The sequence below is a fragment of the Phyllostomus hastatus genome, unplaced genomic scaffold, assembly GCF_019186645.2.
Source record: "Phyllostomus hastatus isolate PE091 unplaced genomic scaffold, TTU_PhHast_1.1 phas_scaffold_39, whole genome shotgun sequence".
Classification (NCBI taxonomy): domain Eukaryota; kingdom Metazoa; phylum Chordata; class Mammalia; order Chiroptera; family Phyllostomidae; genus Phyllostomus; species Phyllostomus hastatus.
The window spans coordinates 9,097,790-9,119,897 of record NW_025334028.1 but is presented as its reverse complement, the minus strand read 5'-3'; the positions used below and the strand labels follow the sequence as shown (position 1 = coordinate 9,119,897).

Here is a 22,108-nt window from a genome sequence, read left to right as displayed (position 1 = left end):
ACTAATCAGTTCCTCTAGGCTGGACGCAAATCAAGGCCCACTCATAAGTTTTTACTTAACCCTTAAAGGGACCCCTACAATAGGAATTATGAAGCCAATCTCAAAGCTTTGTTAAAAAAATGGGTTGGGCAGGGAAAGGCTGTTCAAGAGACACAAGTGGGAATGTGCACAGTTCAGTCTTAAGACTCCAAACCCATTAGTTTGTTCCAAAGCTTGAGGGGCTAGGGAGTGCTGGGATTCATCCAGACACAGAGAACACAATAGCCAGTCAAAACAGGTGCCATTTGGCATCCACACAATTTAAAGCTCTAGTGGGACTGGATCTAGTGGGGACTAGATCGGAGTCACAAAAGTAAACATGTATAACTGTGGCAAATGACATAGAAATTCAGTACTTACTCTTTACAGAATAGCCATGGGGATGTAAAGTACAGCCTAGGAAATGGAGTAGCCAAAGAACTTACACAATGACCCAAGGACATGAACGATGGTGTGGGGATGGTCTGAGGGAGTGGGAGTGCTGGTCGGAGGGGGATTAAGGGGGAAAAACTGGACAACTGTAACAGCATAAGCAATAGAATATAATTAAAAAATAAAATTATCTTAAAAATCAGTACTTTATTAAAAGGATGTCACCTCTCGGCAAACACACATGTTCAGTCCTCACCAGAATTTAGTTATCCCCATCCCTGAATATGTCACTGTAGGTACTGGTGATGGAAAATATACAATATACAGTATTTATATTTATCCATCATTATTTTGTAAATGCTTGAAACATTTCTTCTCCAATGACAAAATGGCACAACAAAGTCAAAATGTGATTTACTTGTTTTATTTTCCTGTTTCAGTAAAAGATTCAAGAACTGATTGACACATATCATAAGCTATCTCCTGTCCATACACAATATATGTACATTGTTTTGAATTTTTCTTTTTCACTGAACAAGGTGATACTATCTTTGTTCAAATCAAAGTAAATAAAAAAAACGGTGGATAGGTGTGGTCTTTTTATTTTCAGACAGTAAATGTATACGTACCACCACAAAAGGAAAAACACCAAGGAAACATTTTCATCCACAGATTAAATGTTAAGCGATTAGTACCATTAGAGTCCCTTTGAAAATAGCAAATTTGGAACAACTAGTCATTACTTTGAAGGAAGTTCCTAGTCTTTCATTTTTCTGTCACCATGTTGCTATACTAGAATTCAAGCCCTCCTCACAGTGCAAATATAAAAAGGATTTAAGTCAGGGTTTTATGGCTATCTTTGATAAAATATCTTCTATTTTAATATACATGTTATAAAAGTACACTAAAAAGTTAGAGTTCTGTTAAAAGAATTTACTTTTTTTACATATAGAATAATGTACACCCAATTCTAAAAGTATATCTGAGGAAAGCTATTACTGTGACCCCAAATATTTCTAGCTTATTATAATATTGATTTTATCACTGAACATGTATTCAGTGATGCTCTCTGATAATTCTGCATTGCAGTGTCTCACCAATTACTCTAAAGAAAATGCAAGGGAACTGTGTATCTCCAAGGAGCTCTTATTGTGCAAATCACCAAGTTTTCAATGTGAGCTACTATTACAAAATTTTCATTTTACTTTTAAACTTTGGTATGCTAAATTCTTTTATGATCAACATGTGCAGCTTTTATGAGGCAAATAATGAGAGATGATGAAAATTAACTTGTAGGTAGCCTAATTTTAAAAGTGATCGTTTCCTCTTGTAATAACATTTCTGATGTCAGTTCTAGGTTTTTATGGAATAGTGTGAAATAATGCTGACTAAATACATCCAATTGTGATGAATTGACTGAATGCATGCCAAACCAAGCAAACAGACTCTCAGTACTGAGTTTAACTATATCTACTATAATCATGTACTGCACATGATGAAGCTGCTAGTTATAGTTACAACCCAGGAATATAGTGGAACCCAGGCATAGCTACAATCTTTGATTGCAGGTATAGTAGAACAGAAATATAAAATAATTGAAATTTGTTTCTGATTTAAACAAAAATATTTACTCTTTTCATTAGTAAAACATTCTTTAAAATATATCTATTTCTCCTCTGAACATTTAGCTAAGGAACAATAGGCAATTTTCAAAGGTTTATTGCTGACTCTTCAATAAAATAAGTATGGTTATAAAGAACACACAGCAACATTAGCTTATTTACATTCACTGCTAAGAAACTTGTTCTCATCCAGTTACAGTGTCCAGTCCATCAGAGAAGGGTTTGGCATTCGTGTGCTTTTGTTCTTGGTGGGCATCACTTCCTGCTTGATTTTCATTCTTGGAAGAAAAATATCATCAGCTGATGTCCTCAGGTTTTATGACATGATAAGAGAGAGGAAAGGGTCAGAGATTAGCAGCTACCATGGAGTGAGTCTGAGGCTGGGTCTCCCTTCTTGCCAGGTGAGTGTCCCAAGGGCTGCATAGGAAACTGGGAGGGAGGCACCCAGGACACCAACATGCAGAGCCTTATCCAGAGATGGGTCATTCGATGAGCTGAGCACCCTCTTCTCTGCCTCTGCCGCACCCCTACTTACTCCCCTATACATTGATCTTTTGTGCTCGTGGCTACAAAACCTACAGAAACCAGTTCACAAGGAAAAGTGCAGAACTTGACCAAGAGGTAGCCTGTGCCATATGTCATTGTCTTATGCTGTCTCCTGAGCTACTGTCATCTGTTGATAATCTGTGGAGGATACATACATTATGCTCTTCATAGCAGAGCTCTCCTTTGTTCCCCTTGAAAAGTTTTTGTGATGTTACATTTGCAAACAACTTTATCAGAAGTAGAGTTTGATGTCAGCCAATAAAGTTAGAAATTTCAGCCTACCTCCCTTGAATTTCAAACCTACCTGAAGTGGAAAGTTTTCCTTCAGCAAATGATTACTTACTTACTTTGAAAAGTAGACAACTTTTTTTTTTTTGGATACAACTCAGCCCTTCACATAATACTTCAAACTAAAAGAGGAGAACTAGCTTCCTATTGTGCCTTACGTAAAACATTCTGCTAAAGCTGAGAGCAGCTCCAAGTGCAAAAGTAAATATTTGTGCAAAGGGCACACTACCAGAAGCACTCTTAAGACCTCTTCAATGTACTCATTTTATAGTATTTGACTCTTTAAAACAAGTCTTTTGAATTGTGAAAATGGCAAGTAAGGGAAAGGAAGTTCACATCAGAAAATACACTTTAGAAAAAGTACAGGATATTTTGGTGATGATTTGCTACATATTTCTTAACTTAGATCAAGTAAGTGTTTGTTCAGTATTCACAGCAATTTCAGAGAAGAAACACTCATATCTGTAAATCTTCAATCTATTTCCTTTTCAACCCTTTTCCATATATTTACAAAATTTCATCAGTCAGAGCTTTTCTGTAGAATTCTTTATTATCGATTCAGCCTTTTCCTCTCTGGATCCAGTTATGCCTTCAAGGTAGGCTGCAGGATTCCTTTCTCAATGAGGTGAGTCTTCAGGGTTTTATATATATTTAACTGTTGTTCTGGTTGAAGCACCAACAACTGCTGTAGCACTTTGCTGGGATTTGGACCCCTGATAACAAAGCAAAAAGGAAAGTTCATATTACTTTAAAAGAGCCAAAGGAAGCATATACCCACAATTTAAAATAAACCCTGCATTTAAGTTGTAGAGGATCAGTCTTTACAGAATTGAAATAACTCTTGATCCAGAGCTCACTTGAATGCCCAATGATAGTGTCAATAGCAGGAAAGTAAATCCAAATGATTCTCTATTCAGAGGCACACAGTCTAGATATGGTAAAAATGCACAAACACAAACCCAGGAACAATACTAGGCAATACAGGGGTGCAGATCTGAGCTGTACAAAAAGCCTTAGAAGGGCAACCTGCAAATTAGAGGTGGGGATGGGTAACGAATCCTGAGATTGACCAAGACACAAAAACTATCCTGTAAGGAAAGAAGTGAAATTTCTGCGGGGGGGGGGGGGATGGGGAGGGGGGAGGTTGGTATGAAAATATTCTTTCACTTGTTAGCTTAAAAGAAATGTCAGAAGTGGAAGGTATTTTGTTGAAGAAACACCCCAGGGAACTATGAAGATTCAAGAGGCAGGCATGGATTCTGAGCCTGGCCCTGAATTCCTACCTGGCATCGCCAGCAGGTGCCACAACCACTGTTCAAAGAGAGTCTTAGGTAAACTCCATTATAAGAAACAAAAGAACAGGGCTCTGCTCTAAATGAAAGGAGGAGGACAGTCTGCTTCCCTCACCCATTGCCCCCAGTAGTCCCGGTGGGGAGGAGATGAGCCCAGGTTAATCGAAGTGTCCAAGGCCAGTGATGTGATGCACTCTCTACAGCCAGCACAGGGACCTGTTCTTGAGGGTTCCCTTTAGGTGAGCTCCTCCAGTATTCCTGCTCCAGCCCTTGTCTTCCCACCCTTCACTGGTGCACTCTGAGTCAGAAAAAGCCAGAACAGGACTCCTACCCTCTCGCCTTTCCCTGCTATGACACCCCCTGGGCTCTCCACTTATAAACTGGAGATCACTTGTGTGATCTTCTGAAGTGCTATTTTGTCAAATTCAGAATGAACCTAATTCAGATTTCAATGTATGTATATTATCCTTTGACATTTCTAGAGTTCACTTGGAATAGAAGAGTATGGTTTACTTTTTTGTGAAGAGCAGCTTGTAAAATCCAATGGGAAAAAGACGTAAGTAACATTTGCAGAATGGTACAGAGAAAGGCATTTACAGGGGTAATTAAATTTATGACTTATAATAAGAACTGTTCAGTTCAAATGGAATCATGGGAAGTAGACTACCTAGCAAAACAGAAATGCCTGCTACATAGTGATCTCACAAGGAGGATATTGGATTTCAAAAATCTCACAGGACTCGGATGCAGCCATCCCAGGGGCCACCTTCCTGCAGATGCCAGGAAACTGTGGCCACGTGCCTTTCACAGACCCAGTTTTCTCAAGTCAGGACACAGCTTGTCTAATATTTCTTCAAAAGACTCAGCAACTTCATAACATAAACCCCAAGTAAAGGCCCACAGAGAAAAGGAAGGCTTTTCTAGCAAGTTCAGCTAAATGCAAAATTGTCAGCAGGTGCTCCCAGCTGGCTGCATTCTGGCACTAGCATTGTATTTCTAATAGTCTAAATATTTGCTTTCAAATGGCACACAGCATGGCTCAGCATGACTTCTCCCTCCTGGGAGAAACAAAGGTTCAAGAAGAGGAGAGGAGAGGAGGGGCGGGGAGGGGAAGGGTGTAAGTTGATGCCCTAAAAGCGGACATCTGCTGAAAAGAGTCCTGAGGGCTTAACTACCAATGGCTAATACTCAAATATATCAGTTAATACATAGCAGAAACAGACTGAATACTCCAAATAAAAAGACAAAGATTGTCAACTGGGCTATAAAAAAACAAACAAAATCCAGCTGTATGCTTGTTAGAAAAGAAAAACATACTTTCAATATAAGGATAAAAGAATGCTAAAAAATAAAATGATGGACAGAGAAATATATGCGAACACTAACCAAAAGAGGCTGATGTAGCTACTCTAATAGCCAACAAAATAGTTTTAAGCAAGTAGTTTATAAAGGTGGACATTTTATAATGACATTCAGAGTGATTCAACAGGGAGATATGACAGGCCTAAATGTGTATATATTTAATACAAACTCAAAATATATAAAGCAAAAACAATTGAAAGTCGAAATAGGTAAATCTACAATTATCGTGGGAGATTTTTTGACAAAGCTCTCTCTTTGAAACTGAGAGAGTAAGAGGACAGAAAAAAACACAAGATCAGTATGGATTTTGCTAAACTTCACCCAACTGACACACATGATACACAGACCAGAAACGGCAGAATGCACATTTGTTTCCTGTATGCACAGAACAACTTCCTGAATAGACGATATACTGATGTATAAAGCAAGTTTCAACTGATGGTAAATACTGATATAATAGAGTGTTTTCTGACCGTAGTGGAATTAAGGCAAAACCCAACAAAGGAAAGAGAATGAGAAAAATCTCCATTTGTTTGGAAATGAATCGATATAGTTCTAAATAATCCACATGTCAAGGAAGATATAATACTGGAAATCAGAAAACATTTGTAATGGAAAAATGAAAATACAAATACAACATCTAGGATGAGAATAAAGCAGTACTTTAAAGGACATTTATAATCGTAGATGAATATATTAGACAAGAAGGCTGAAAATCAATAATGTAAGCTTCATCTCTAGAATCTTGAGAAGGAATAGCAAATTGAACCTAAAGAAAGATTCAGGAATGAAAGATGAGAACAGACATCAGCAAAATGAAAAATATACAATAAAGTTCACAATGCCAGAATTTGACTCTTTGAAAAGATTAATGAAATAAATAAACTAACAACTATGCAAAAATAGATAAATTCCTAAAAACACTATTCATGGAAAATAAGAAGTTTTAATACAAAAATTTACATGCTGTTATCGGTATATATTTAAAATGTGTATTTAGAGATATATAAATATGGGTTTCATTTCAAATGAGTCTATGAAGAAAATCCATGGTTTCTTAGGCACTAGTAGAAAACACAGAAAATGAAGTTAATGTGTGGTTAGCTTTCACACCCCAAAGGGGCATTTCAGGGCAGACCTAAAATATTAAGTTTTAAAAACAAGAAGAAACCACCCTATAGGAAATAGCAATACCCCTCCACTTACCCCACTCCACCCACACAACCATAATCCCCTGGCTGGTTTTATTTTTCTCTATGGCACTTATAACCACATAAGAAGCTATATTTATTTGTTTATTGTCCACTTCTGTCCCCTCTCTCCAACTCTCCAATAAGAATGTAAGCTCTGAGGGCAGGGACTTGGTTTGTTTTCCTCTTAGCTATCTTCATGTCTTGAACATTACTCAACATATACAGGCCCTCAAGCAATAATTTGTGAACTGGGTGAAGTACTATATCTGCCTTTTTAATTCTTTATATTCACCATCATTGCCATACCCACAATTAAGAAATTAAATCTTCTGATGTTCTAATCTAGTACCATCCATAGCAAATGGATTTAACTTGGCCCTATACAGACCATAGGACATACTACTTTTTTTCAGTTCAAATGTACATAAAGTAGTTATAATTTAGCCATGCTGCTCAGGCTCCAGTGTGACTGGCACAGCTCCAGGGGTCACTGTGCCCTTTTGATATTATCAGTCAGCACTGACAAAAAAAATAACTCATTCAAACTGATGCCTATGGAATGAGAGATTCAAGAAACCAAGTATGAAAACATTTTTTTAAAATCTCAAAGTACCTTATAAAACTTGTGATGTAGACATGCACAAACGTTGCCATCAAATACTGACAATCAAATCTGTCCATTATCCCGCCATGCCCAGGGATGGTGTTTGCAAAATCCTTCAAAAACAAACCAACAGATTAGCAAATTTTCAAAAAGATCAATTGCTATAAAACTCTTAGCTGAAAATGTCTTTTTGGCATCATGGACACTAAGAAAAATACTTTACTATTGGAATTTCCCACTAAGTACAAACTTCTTAGAACATGTCTAACAAATTAAAACCACATCTTACGAATACGTGCCCACATTAGAATAATTACTGAATTAACCAGAAACATTCAAATAACACTAATTAAATATTAATTAAATCTGGCACTTATTTAATAAAACTTTTTCTAAATCAAAAGACCCATCAGCTATTACTAATCTAATATTTTTATGGTCTATTTTCTGTTTAAGCAGATACTCTTTGGGGAGCTATTTTAATGCTATTGACAGATGTACATCTGTTTCTAACTCATATTTACCCTAAGAGTTCTGACTCTGAAATAAATATTTTATTACTATGATAAATGTTTCTTCTTTTTTTAAGTGTTGAAGTAAAAAGAAAATCAAAATAGATAATTCATTTGGGACACATTAGTCCATTAAATTGAGGGAACGGTTAGTAAGCTTCTGCAAATTGATTGTACAGATATATGCACATTTCTTAGTGTCCAGGAAATGGCTGTGACTAATTCCCTCTTCCAGTTTACTCAGACAACCTGAAAATATCTAAACTGCCATAGCAATTACACCTTCATTGCAGACATGCAAAAAAGTCTCACTATTCAACAGGAAACCTTGGACTAGAGACCATTAAAGAAAATACCATTCTAAATATAACACTTTTCTGTTTAAAACAATTTTCTGAGAAATCTTTGGTTAATTTTTGCCAACACATTTTCTTCCTTCTCTTCTCTACTAACCAAAGCACAGAGAGCCAGGGTAACTCAGTCCCCCTTTGCTGTGTGCAGCCCTTACGGGACACCAGCCATGCATGACTGTTACTGTGGTTCTTTGTGGACGAGTCTTAACTGCTCTGGTGGGCAGTGAGCATCTTGAGGACAGGGACATCATCTTACACACCTTTGCATCTCACTTTACATACTATCTGCCCCATTTCAAGTCTTCACTGAGTTCACTTACTTCCCCGGCTTCTGGGGCCCTACGTAATCTGGCCCCACCAGCTTCTGCAGTCTGATCAGCACCACTGTTCTTACTCCTTTCAACATGCAACTTAGTTCCTCTGTGCCTTTGCACTCACTGGAATGCTCTTCCTTAAATTTCTCTGCAGGACTCATTCTCCTCCTTTTCTCAGATCCCTGCTCAAATGCCACCTCAGAGAGGCCTGCCCTCTCTAACTTCTAATGGCACAACACTGAATCAACTTAGAGAAGCCACGTGAGGAAAGCTGAGATAATAGGGTAAATATGTGTCACTTTATGAGAATCTAACTTAAAACATAGGGCAATTTTAATTTTTAAAAGATTTTATTCATTTCTAGAAAGAGAGGAAGGGAAGAAGAAAGAAAGGAGAGAAACATCGATGATGTATGTGAAACATGGATCAGCTGCCTCTTGCACACCCCCAACTGGTGAACTGGCCCACAACACAGGCATGTGCCCTGACCAGGAATCCAACCAGAGACCTTTCAGTTCACAGGCCAGTACTCACCCCACTGAGCCACACCAGCCAGGACGAACACAGGGGTAATTTTAAGTATCTGAGACAGGGATCAGCAAACTATGTCCCACAGATTGAATTAAGTCTGCTGCCTGTTTTCATAAATAAAGTTTTATTACCTATTTACAAAGTAAATAATACACTTACTCATTGACACATTGTCTGCCAGGCTTTCATACAACAATGGCAGAGTTCAGAGTTGAGTAGTTAAGATATAATTAATAAATGTAATTTTACAAAAGAAGTTTGCTGGCCTCTGATCTAGGAGGATGGAAGACTACATATTCAAAGGTTCCCCTGTCTGTTCCTCGAAGTGACACTGGCACTCATCTTCAGACAATTCTTGGCTGGATTCTTGGATGAGCACTGAAGGACCAAGACTGTGTGCCTGTCCCAACATTCAGTAACACATGCCATTTTGCCATTTCTATAAAAGAGGCTGACATGACATGGCTTGACCAAAACCTAACAAGAAAGAATACACTCAAATCAACCAGGAAGCATTTCTGTGAGGCTGAAACTAATGGTTTTTGCCCAGAAGCTTAATGTGTGAGACCAATAGAGAAGCAAATTCTAACTATATTACATTATCTAATTATATTCTTTAATGATGTAACAAAAAATATACCTTGATTTTGAAAGCTCTTTTGAATCCACTGGCAAAGAAGCCTCCAAATGGACCAATCAAAGACGCAAATGTTGAAAAAGCGATGCTATGGATCTGGAAGGGGTACAGGCTCACTGTTTCCTTAAAGGGGCACAAAAGAGGAGAGGGCTTGGGGCTAAGCGCATTAAGATTTGTTTGAGTATGCCACCTCCACTAGGAACCATGGTATGAACAGTCAGTCGAAGCATTTACCACATTTTTGTTACTTTCACAACCTTTCAGGATCATGGGAGAAAAACAGCAGGAGCTCTCACAGCCCCCCTCCCCTCAGCCAGCACTCTGCTGTGTTCCCCCGAGCACTCACAGCACCTGGCCCACCGGCTGCTTCACAGTTCACCCAGAAATTTCTACAGCATTTGAGTTGTACACGTATCAAGAATCAATTGAGTCAATTTCTGAATTTGTTTTTTACCAGCAGCACTTTGTTTTTGTAATTATATAATACGTTAAATTTTGTATTTTATTTCACTTTAATTTTATACAACAAAGTGAGGGAAAAGTTGATCTTTCTCTTAATACTAAGTGCTGTGGAAACACATGAAAATAAGTTGGAAAATTAGTTGCTTTTAAAAGTATACCAAAATGTGCATCCATAAGACAATTATTAAAGACTAGTGGAGATCATAAAAACTGAGAATTCTGCAGTTGTTTTCTAAATTCTTGGTTCTTCCTCCACTTCTTTTCTTGCTCCACTTTAAATAAACTGAAACTACAAAGTGTAGACAGTGCACAGCGGGTGTGGTTTTATAACCATTATTGAGAACACCAATCTTTGGACCTGCTTCCAGACCTAACCAAAGACTGGCACTATCAAGTTTTACAGCAGATAGCAGATGGCTTGGACATTGAAAGAAAATTCTTGGGATCCATGTACAGAGTACCCAAGGAGAGAAAAATTTTTGGTTAACCTCTTCTCAAAAGTTATGGACTTTAGCTAAGATGTTTCAGATATACACATGTACACATGTGTACACACAATTATCTGCTTCCTCATTCTCAGTAAGTGCCCTCCAGTCTTGACGGCATCCCTCAGCAGGGCTCTGCAAGTCAGCATGTTGCCATCCTTAGTGAGAGACCTCAAGTTTGCCTTTAAATGGCAGCAGTGTGCTTTTGGAAGGGAAAATGACTTTTTTATTGAATTTATTGGGGTGACATTGGTTAAAAATGTTATATAGGTTTCAGGTATACAGCTCTATAATACTTCATCTGTACACTGTATTGTGTGTTCACCACCCCAAGTCAAATTTCCTTTCATCACCATTTGTCCGCCGCCCTTTACCCTCTTCTACCTCTCCACCCGCTTTCCCTCCTGTAATCACCACACTGTTGTGTCCATTTATGAGTTTAGATTTTTCCTTCTGTTTGTTTTGTTTAATCCCTTTACCTGGGAAACTGATTTTTAGAAGCAGTAGCTTTCTATACTAGTAAAGGTCCCCTAAAGAAAAAAATCAAGGAAATTTTTGAGCTGTGAATTTTAATTAATTTTTTAAAAATATATTTTATTGATTATGCCACTACAGTTGTCCCATTTCTCCCCTTTATTCCCCTCCTGCCTGCATTCCCCCCCTTTAGTTCATGTCCATGGGTTGTACATATAACTTCTTTGGCTTCTACATTTCCTATACTATTCTAAACCTCCCCTTGTCTATCTTCTACCTACCATGTATGCTACTTATTTTCTGTACATTTTCCTCCTCTCTCTCCATCTACTCCCCCACTGATAACCCTCCATGTGATCTCCATTTCTGTGATTCTGTTCCTGTTCTAGTTGTTTGCTTAGTTTGTGTTTGGTTTTGTTTTAGGTTCGGTTGTTAATAACTGTGAGTTTGTTGCCATTTGTTCATATTTTTCATCTTCTTTTTCTTAGACAAGTCCCTTTAACCCTTCACATAATAACAGCTACGTGATGATGAACTCCTCTAACTTGACCTTGTCTGAGAAGCACTTTATCTGCCCTTCCATTCTAAATGATAGCTTTGCTGGATAGAGCAATCTGGGATGTAGGTCCTTGCCTTTCATGACCTGGAATATTCTTTTCAGCCCCTTCTTGCCTGTAAGGTCTCTTTTGAGAAATCAGCTGACAGTCTTATGGGAACTCCTTTGTAGGTAACTGTCTCTTTTCTCTTGCTGCTTTTAAGATTCTCTCCTTATCTTTAATCTTGGCTAATGTAATTATGATGTGCCTGGGTGTGTTCCTCCTTGGGTTCAACTTCTTTGGGACTCTGAGCTTCCTGGTCTTCCTAGAAGTTTATTTCCTTTGCCAGATTGGGGAATTTTTCTTTCATTATGTTTTCAAATAAGTTTTCACTTTCTTGCTCTTCCTCTTTTCCTGCTGGCACCCATCTGATTCAGATGTTGGAATGTTTAAAGATGTCCTGGAAGTTCCTAAGCCTCTCCTCATTTTTCAGAATTCTTGTTTTTTCATTCTGTTTTGGTTGAATGTTTCTGTCCTCCTCCTGGTCCACACCGTTGACTTGAGTCCAAGTTTCCTTCCCTTCACTGTTGGTTCCCTGTACATTTTCATTTATTTTACTTTTCATAGCCTTCATTTTTTCATCTAATTTGCGACCATATTCAACCAATTCTGTAAGCATCCTGATTACCAGTGTTTTGAACTGTGCATCTGAAAGGGTTGGCTATCTTTTCATCGCTTAGTTATATTTTTTCTGGAGCTTTGATCTGTTCTTTCATTTGGGCCACTTTTTTTTTTTGTCTCAGCCTGCCTGTTATGTAGTAAGGGGCGGAGACTTAGGTGTTCACCAATGGGTGGCAACCCACACTGCTGAGCTGTGACGCTGCATGTGGGGGAGGGGTCCGAGAGGGAGCAATGGCCTTGCTCAGCTCTCTGCTGGTTTTCAGTCACGTCCCCCGCTACTCACAGTCAAATTGGGCTCTTCTAGTCCTCATTCCCTGGTGGGTGAGCTTGTGTACACTCTAGGACCCTGTGGGTCTCTCCAAGGAACTCTCCTGTGAGGGTTGGAGTTTCTCCTGCTGCCACCTCAACCTGCACAGGTGTTTTCAATCAGAGGCTTGAGGCTTTAATTCCCTGCATTGGAGCCCTGGGTTGTGCAGTCTGTCTAACTCCCCAGTTGTTCCTCCTGGTTTATCTGCAAGGGAAAGTGGGACTGCCCAGTCCGGAATCCACCACCTGGCCGGGTCTGCCAGCTGCAGACTTACCAAGAGTCCTCTCCACCTGGCTGCCTGTCTCTGCCTCTCCTACCAATCTAGATGAATGTATCTTCTTTAACTCCTTGGTTGTCAGACTGCCATACAGTTTGATTTTCTGTCAGCTCTGGTTGTTTTTTGTTTTAAAATTTGTTGTTGTCCTTCTTTTGGTTGTGTAAGGAGGCACAGTGTGTCTACCTATGCCTCCCTGTTGGCTGGAAGTTTAATTAATTTTTAAATTGAGTCAATTCTTGCCAGTTACATGTGAAACTTACTGTAATTCATTCAAGTTTTAGAGATCTAAGAAATATTTTTAAATATTTTCAAAACAAATACAAGATAAATTATCATCAGTATTCAAACCATTAGGCAAGTAAATTCTTAATAAACAATAGGTTTATGACAGTAATATTCATTTTATGTTCAAGAAAGGGAATTTACAAACTGCTAAAATATATTAATGATGCTAAGCAGATAAACTACTTACGTATTATATAATTAAAAATTCTACAGAAATCAATTTCTTATAAAAATCTTAATTTGGGGGATAGAGGATCCATACCCAGATTTATCTTACCTGTCTCAACACTGACTTCAGAAAGGGAGGAAGTGAATAACTACGAAGCTGAAAAAGTTCTGAAGGCTCACAATCTGTAACGAAGGAGTTTACATCACTTCGGTATTCCACTGGACAGACAAAGTACTGGTATTTGGATAACACATAGGCGGCCTGAATAACAAAGCAAGAGTTCATGAAACATTAAATGAAAAAGTACGTGTGTGTGTTTTGCATCAACACAAAGGCCAGAAATAGAATGCCAAAGTTTCTCTGCATTCACATTCTGCTATGTATTCTCAAAGTTCAACAGTGAAACCTGATCCAATAAAAGATTATGAAAAGTCATTGGAAAACCAAAGGCATTTTGGAAATCAATGAGATTATCTCTATGCGACCATAACAAAAAGAAGGAAAGGGAAAGAGACAAAGATGCTGATTTAAACATTCAAACAAGGATTACAGCAAGATTTGACTTTTCTAAAGCACACATCATTAATGTTAGTAGAAGCTACCAATTATTGAGGTATGGGAGAGTAAGGACTGAAGTTCTTACACCATTGTTCTTACCTGACCTAGAAACCTTTGACTAAACTTTATTCTTTTCCTGACCATATCACTGCAATTTTTAATGTAGCTGTTCTTAGCCATGGAAGAAAATACATAAATCAAAATATGTTATTTTAAATTGAAATTGTTAGACAACAGTCTATTCTCTCCCCGTTTGCAGCCATTCACCCAATTATATTGCTCAAGAATGGTTAACAGAAGTGCAAACTGACACAAGGAAGGGTAATAAACTGATTTTTGCTTCTAACCAGTTTCCTCAAAATTATTTATTAAAAAATATATCATGTTCTTCCTCATATTTTTTGTCATGTATTATATTCTTACAGGGTAGCTATTCATGTTTTTTCCAATGATATGGCTATTCTTGTGGTATTTCTAAGTTAGTCTTTAATAATACCAAGTTATAGTATTATTTAACTTAATAATGTTCTAATTATCCCTGTTTTGTAATGTATAAACATATTAATCTATCAATATTCTACAACATAAACACTGATTAATTTTATCAAATCCTATTGGAATTCTCATTGAGAATGAACTAAACTAGCAAATTAAAAAGAGAAATTATGACAGTTTCCCATCCAGGAACCTGATACATTTTCATTTACTTGTATAATTGCTCTCTTTCAGAACTCCATGTTGTTTTGAGTTACTCTGTATTTGGCTATGGAATACATTCTAGAACCGTCAGGGACTACACTCTTAAAAATTTAAACTTCCCAACAGTAATATTTAAAATATATATTTATCTTATATCCAGTCATTTTACTTTATTGAGTCCTTTGAGATGCCTTTTAACAAAAATCTACACACCATAACTGTAAACTAATTTTTAAAACATTAACAAGACCTATTATTCATAGGTAAAAGTGAGTATCAATTATTTTTAATCAATTTTCCTGCATGTTGGTCTCACAGCAGGAAACACTTGCTAAGTCAGTAGTACCAGGTGTAAAGGAGGTAGAGCTCTTCCCAATCATTTGTATTCTCTGCTTTTACTCAAGGCCACCACCTGGCCCAGCACCTGTGTCCCCCACAAGGCGGAACAGCTGCTCAAAACTGCTAAAACCCAACAGTAATGCAGAGGGTCCTCAGGCCTAGTGGTACATTAGAACCACCTGGGGCAGTTGACTGACCTGGGCCAGGGCTGGAACAGAGACGTTGACTACGCTCCCCAGGTGGTTCTGATTTGGAGAGTTAGTGGGGTACAGAATAGACTGTGTAGTGGGTTTCAATAAATACATTATTAGCATTTTGTGATTTATTTTTTTTCAGGTTTAGGATAGACTGATAAACTTGTTAACATTTTTCAAAATGTAAATAAAATAAAAATCTTAATCAAACTCACGATGAATCCAAACACGACTGTGGAAAAGAAACCGCCAATAAATCCTTCCCAAGTCTTTTTAGGAGACAACTGGAAAAGGCAAATAAAGTTAAAAAGAGTTACTGCACTTACAAAGCACACAATCCTCATGGCAAGCTCTGTTCAGTGACTTCCCACAGTACCTTGTACATCTCTGCTTTTTTTTCTTGGAATGGCTTTGCAACCCTTTTTCCTCTTTCCATGATGCTAATTTATTTGCAAGTTTCTCTAGTAGTATGTAACACATAGTAGGCCCTCAAACATTAGACATACAGCAAAAATAGAATGAGGGTAACTAAACACAGACATTGCAGCACATAGATTTCCATGTATTCCTAAGGTCATGTGGACAACAGAGTTCCTTCTGAAATGGCAAAACGGTCCACAGGCCCAGATACAGATTTGCTCCCCAAGTATTTGCATATCCTTCCTTTGGTCACAATCTATGTCTCCATGAAGAAATAAAATGTATTTCTAAGAATAGAGACTGTTAATTTCAGATTAGAGCAACTGTTTCTCAGTCAATGAGGCATTCAGGCAGAGAAATCTGGAGAGAAGCCTGGAACTTGGTGATGCAGGGGCAGGAGGAAAACATGGAGGAGCGGGCGGCGTAACTGCCTCGGGTGCCCGGAAAAGCCTAAGCACTGATGCACAGGCAGCTGGTCATCAGATCACTGACGGCTCCTGTGACGAACCTTTCAGTGGAAGAACAGTGGCAGAAGCCAAATGAATATCCCAGGGAAGTTTCTGCAAACAGAAATGGGTAATAGCTGAGCTACATGAGCTCTTTCTAGACCTCCTGTGATGTTCAAAATGCTCAAAGTCAAGAGGGTTGGCAGAAATGGTTTCCTGACATCCTGACATCGCAAAGGGATGGCATACACTTTCTCTTAACACAATTCAGTATTATTGTCATGAACTGAGTGTTCACTGAAATTCAAAAGTGTCTGCTGATTATTTTAAAGATAGTTTATGAAATTAAATTGTTCCATAGCATATTGATTTAGGGGTGAACTTCCTTAATTACATCAGAAGATATTGTGTAACTAATCCAGCCTTGTAAATTCACTAGAAATCTATGTTCAAAACCAGACAATGAGAGTCTTCTATAGCCGTTAACAGCCTCTCCAAAGGCTTCCTAAGCCAAACTCTGCACAGCTGGTGTAGAAGTCTTTAATCACTTGCTTTTGCGCTGAAGCAGTGTTAAACTTGAGAGAATAGTTTCCTTGTACCCCTAGTGCTCAGCCTGAGGCCGTGTGCTGGGCTGCTCTGTGGTAAAGAATTTATGGAAGGGTTTTAAAGAACTGGTTTGTTTCTTTCTCCCCCCAAATGAGAACTGATAACTTCATTCATTTCCTTCTTTGCCTCCTGTCAAAAGAACCAAATAAATCTAAAGCAAAACAACATGGTCTGCTCACGTGTACTTTTCCTTATTACTTATGTTACCAATATTTTCTTGTAGAGCCTTAATTTTTTTTTTGAAGTAAGTTTGGGTGTAAAAGTCTTACAAATGGACATGAATAGGTATAGATGGTATAATGTACGCTTTCAAAACGTTTGGTAAAGGAGCAAACGGATGAGAGACCTGAGGGGAAGCAGAGTCAAAGAAAGGCTTTTCTGGAGAACCACACAATAGCTGAAGGAAGACACCAGTGGAAAGAGGCACTGGGCCTTTATAGGAGACAGTAACTGATGGTGTCGAGGGCACATTGAGGAGCCAACAGAAAGCTTACTGGAGAGCCCAGGCGACAGCACAGGAAATGCGGCCCTGCCCTCTGACTGCTGATCACAGCTCAGGGAAATCCCAGCCCCATGGAAATCGAAAATGAGCATCAGCTCTAAGTTGGAAATTCTCTCCTGTGGCTAACCTTTATGGTTAAGGCAGTGGCTTGCTTCTGATATTTTAAAATTACCTTAATTAATGGAGTTCTCCCAAAAAAAAATCCAAAAAGATAAGCAGTTATGTCGTTGCAGATAACACTTGATATTGGGACAAGGAACCTAAAAAAGAGTCAGAAAAGTTCATATGATTAAGTGGCAAATAAATAGATATACAGTTTCTGACTCCTACTGAACCAGCACAATAACCCTTTGAGTTACACTGTATACTAGTTTAGAATGTAACACTTGCCAAAGCATTACTAAAAACATCAAATATCAACTAAATTTGCTCATTTAGCATTGAAGTAGAGCAAAATCTATAAATAAACACAGTAGAAGAATAGTACTATGGGAGATATTAGTCAACCTAATTTTAATATTAAATAATTAACTTCTATAGCAATGGACTTTTAAATTTCAGTTTTATGAGGACCAAGGTATGTAGTATAAAGAGTTTTTTAAAAGCAGCCTTTCAAAATGGAAATGAGTCATTTGATTTAGACAGAGTATAATCTGAAAAATTAATACCAAGTTCTTAATACAAATTCTATTTCAGGAAAAATTTAAATTCTATATTAGCCTTTTGTTGCATTAAACCCTACTGATTATACAGAATCCACAAATCTTGTAACTTGCACCCATTGATTAAAAGTGTGTATACACACACAAACACACACATACTTGGCTAAAAATCATGAAGCTGTTAAGGAAACTATTTTTACAAAACCGCTCGTAAAGAGTTTTAATTAATGTCTTTTTTAAAAAATGTGGGGAAAATATGGCCAGATTTCTTAAAATCATTTTCTCCACTCTATTTTTTAAACTAGTAATAATTTTTATAATTTTAAACTAAATTTTAACTTAAAAAATGCTTTCTGAATCTGCAAGCCACTGCTATACAGCAAGTAACTCCACACATCTGAAATCTGAAGAGCTACTCCTGCAGGCAGAGGAGAGCCTGCCCAACTTTCACTTAGAGAAAATGCATTGCCAGCACACTATTGGCAAGCAAACTTTCATGTTCTTTCTTCATTCCACATAAATAATATGCTCTTTTATAAGCTATACTTTGTAAAAAGAAAGTCACATTAAAATGTAGTAAAACCTGAAAATGTAATTAATTGTTTGGAATGTTTATAAGGACATTCTTCATTTTATTTGGAACCTGATAAGGAGTATTCCCAGTTAACTCTCCATTTGTCTTCGATGTCAAATACTAAAATGAACAAAAGTTAGTAAGGAATTTTAATGGAATAGAGTGACAACAAATAGCACAGTTTAGTAGAAATCTTTATGACACTGTTCAATGCTAAAGAGCCTTAAAAATGCTATGACATAAATATAAAGCAGCACAATTCTGTTCCCTTACCATATCATGCCTTCAAATAGATTTTGGATGACAAGATGTGATTGAGTGACTGTTATCAGTAAAGTGACATGAGTCCATGCGAACTGTTAATAGCCCAACAACACAACAGTTAGTGAACACGACTGATCAGTATGGCTCCGGAAGCAACAACAATTTTTAAACATGAATTTCTAGCATGATTTTTGGTTAAATTTTGTAAGATAAGGTCATACAAAATAAATGCTGTTAGCAAATTATATTCATTTTGGTGTCTACTGGAACCTTAAAACCATAAAAACATCTTAAAAAGCAATCTTAATTTATATACAAATGGAATACTTATAATACTGAGATAAATTTAAAAACACATAAAGATAAACTATAATCTTGAACCATCAGATTAAAATGATAATGAGAAATCTCTGGTGCTGCTATGGCATTTAGGGAAGAACATTTTACTCTGGCTGCATTCTGCAGTTATTAAAAATGTGAAACTCTATTTTTCTTTCCAAATTCATTATGGTATGGTAACTTCTTCCATAAAGAGTTATTTCTAAATTCAAATGATTCAAATGAGCAGAGATCAACTGCCCTTAAATTCCATCTTTTGATACTTGAAGGCTGATCCTCACAGCTCTGTTCAATGGTACAATTTCAAACTTTCAAAGCCCTCTGTGCTTCAGTTTCATCTAGCCCGAGAGATGCCACCTCAGTGACTTTTAGCATCACAGGTATGAGCAGAATGTGAATTAAAAAAGGCTAACATTTCTATGTACTAGTGTCATAAGTTTGGAATTTATAAAGTGCTTTTTCAAAATAAACCTATTTTTCTATTTCAGCAAATAATATGTTATATTGGTGTTTCATTTTATTTATCTGCTTAAAGGATCCAATTGTCTTTTATCCTGGTTGCTTAAAAGTGCAAAAATGGTATTTTTCCAACAGGCACCATTTCCATTTTCATAGGAGATCCTATTATTTCTAATTTGTCTTGATGGTTGCTAGATTTTTCATTGAGAATTTTACTTTTTTCCTCTCAAGATCTCCAGAAATTAGAAAGGTAAGATACATTACAATTTCTCAACACTAATGCTCAGCAGGAAGTCTTAATGGAGAAAAACAAAGCATAACGAATAGGAAATATATACCAAAACCAAAACAAGCCTTACTAATACATGAATTCACATCTAAATGCTGTATTTTTCATTTTAGTCATTTAAGTATCTATCTTTTAAGAAAATAAGAAAAGTTCATCATACACATGATAAATTTCACAAAACACTGAACACTGTTCCATGATAAACTGGATAAAATACCCTAGGCCAAAAAGAATTACTCAGTTTTATGACTAACCATAGCTACTAAGATTATAAATGCTTAGTTCCTTGTTGTAGTCAACTAAAAGAAAGTCAAGCATAGTTACCTCCCATAGCAAGAAATAAATGCTTCCCAGACCTACTATTTAGGAATCTCTGGGTTCCTATATTTCTACAAACTTAGGGAATCCAAATACTTGGCTTTAATTTTATAGCCTTTAAAAATATTTAAAAGAAAAAGTTTTAAGGAAACTTTGAAAACAGTTAAACTTTCAAAATTCTCAAAAATGTTTCATCTTCAACATTTTATACTTAACAGTCATCCAAAATTTGAAATATCCTTCATATTTGGACATTAGAAATTGGTTACATTTTATCTTCTTACTACAGAAAAAAGTAAAGTTACGTGTTTCTATGATACCTACAGAATAATGATTAATACGTACCATATAAAACTGTAGTCGATAATGCTTCTTCACCAAGCTTAGCACAAACATGCAGAAACCTGCTCAAGAAAAATAATGTGCTTGTCATACAATTTTTTACCAAGTGTCAGATTCACTGAGTTCAAATAAGCCAGTTTTCCATACCACATCTGATATACTCTAGCCACTTACTCATATGGCATTTCTCCTTCTCTTATATTAAGTGTTTTAAGTAAAAGTTTCTTGAGAGAAATGATCTTGTATTCTCCAAAATGCCTAATACATTCCAATGCATGAATTTAGTAAACATCCCCTTAATTAGTTAAGTGAATTAGCTTCTTGCTAATATGTAGACATGGAAAAATAGATCTTGAATTTCAGTTGAACAAAATTTATTTGCTAAACCAATCCATCAACTATACGTAAAGAATGTTTCAATCTCTACAAAATATAAAAATTAATAATTCTTATTATGGTGGCTAACATCTATTTCTTAAGTTCCAGGCTCTTGTCTAAATATTTTATAAGTATTAACTCATTTAATTCTTACAGGATCTCTATGATACAGGTACCTATTACTAAATCAATTTTACAGATGAAGAAAAATGCACAGAGGACTTTATTAATCTACACAGGGCTAAAAAGTAGTTAAATCTTCAGATCCCAATGACCCTTAAAAGTTGGTGGTTCCACAAACCATTATCAGCAAGAGTCAGGTTAAGAGGGGATTTGAAATTTTTCAGAACCATATTATAATAATTACACTAAAACATAACAATAATTTCAAGGTTTACAAAGAGCAAATTTATTATAATGAAATTTTACTAAATAAAAATCCTACCTAATCAAATGAAATCTAGTATGTACCAAATAATGGGAAGCAATATGAAACACCTTTTGCCCAATATATCAGTAAGCTTCTAAAGATAACTATTTTGTTTTACAGAGGTAGATACTGGCAATGCACACACCAAGTTTAATTTCAGATAAATAGTCACTAAGGCATTCTATTCTGCAATGTCTTTAGAAAGTAAATTCTGAAATAGAAAATTGTCAGCTGGCCCATCCTATTTGAAATAAATATTATACTTAGCACATCTGAGTTATACCTACCAAGACAAGTCTACCCACTTTAAAGTAAGCAAGGTGGATACTTCTCTGACCAGAGCCATGGACTAAACCACAGCTGCCTTTAGTACACTTTGATGACATCAGTGTAAAGGATGGTGATAAAGGAAGAGAATTTGTACTGGCTCCCAGACCTTATCACACCTCCTACTCAACACCTACAGAGTAGTCTGACTGGTTGAACTACAAAAGAAATACAGAAACATTTTGTGTGTAGAGGCACAACTGAAAGCCATTATGTCACTTTCTTGAGAGAAGGAGAGAAAGTGGAAGAGGAGGGATTAAAACATGGAATTCATAGCATTGAAATCAGCAGTTTAAAAAACCTTTTCAAAATGATTGCTTTTAAGCTTTTCTTCTATAGCAGGTAGACTTATTTTGTGGCTTAAGTAATAATGTAATTTCTATGTTGTATTAAGCCATTGGTCCATGGTTAGATTAGACTTAGTTCAGAGAGAGCCTAATGATGTAACAGCAGAGACAAGACAGATGTTCTATTCAAATGGACCCCTCTGACTCTCCCAGAAAAACCTTGGAACCTCTCAGCATCATTAACTCTGATTTATCTCCTCACAAATACTACTGCAACATGCATGGCATGTATTTTTCTTTCTTTGAGTTATATAATACCACTCACTCTTAAATG

At 36.8% G+C, this 22,108-nt stretch overlaps 1 protein-coding gene across 1 annotated transcript in view; it reads right to left on the bottom strand.

The window, feature by feature from the left end:
* Positions 1 to 819: 819 nt before the first annotated feature.
* The window catches only part of CDS1 (CDP-diacylglycerol synthase 1), a 65,996-nt gene continuing 44,707 nt past the window's right edge, over positions 820 to 22,108 (bottom strand). The window contains exons 6-13 of the mRNA XM_045820314.1: positions 20,356 to 20,414; positions 18,615 to 18,697; positions 17,278 to 17,365; positions 15,347 to 15,415; positions 13,450 to 13,602; positions 9,669 to 9,788; positions 7,328 to 7,431; positions 820 to 3,580 (exon numbers count right to left, since the gene is read on the bottom strand). Coding sequence (XP_045676270.1) covers positions 3,451 to 3,580; positions 7,328 to 7,431; positions 9,669 to 9,788; positions 13,450 to 13,602; positions 15,347 to 15,415; positions 17,278 to 17,365; positions 18,615 to 18,697; positions 20,356 to 20,414 — 806 coding nt within the window. The 3' untranslated portion in view covers positions 820 to 3,450. The remainder of the gene's footprint in view (positions 3,581 to 7,327; positions 7,432 to 9,668; positions 9,789 to 13,449; positions 13,603 to 15,346; positions 15,416 to 17,277; positions 17,366 to 18,614; positions 18,698 to 20,355; positions 20,415 to 22,108) is intronic.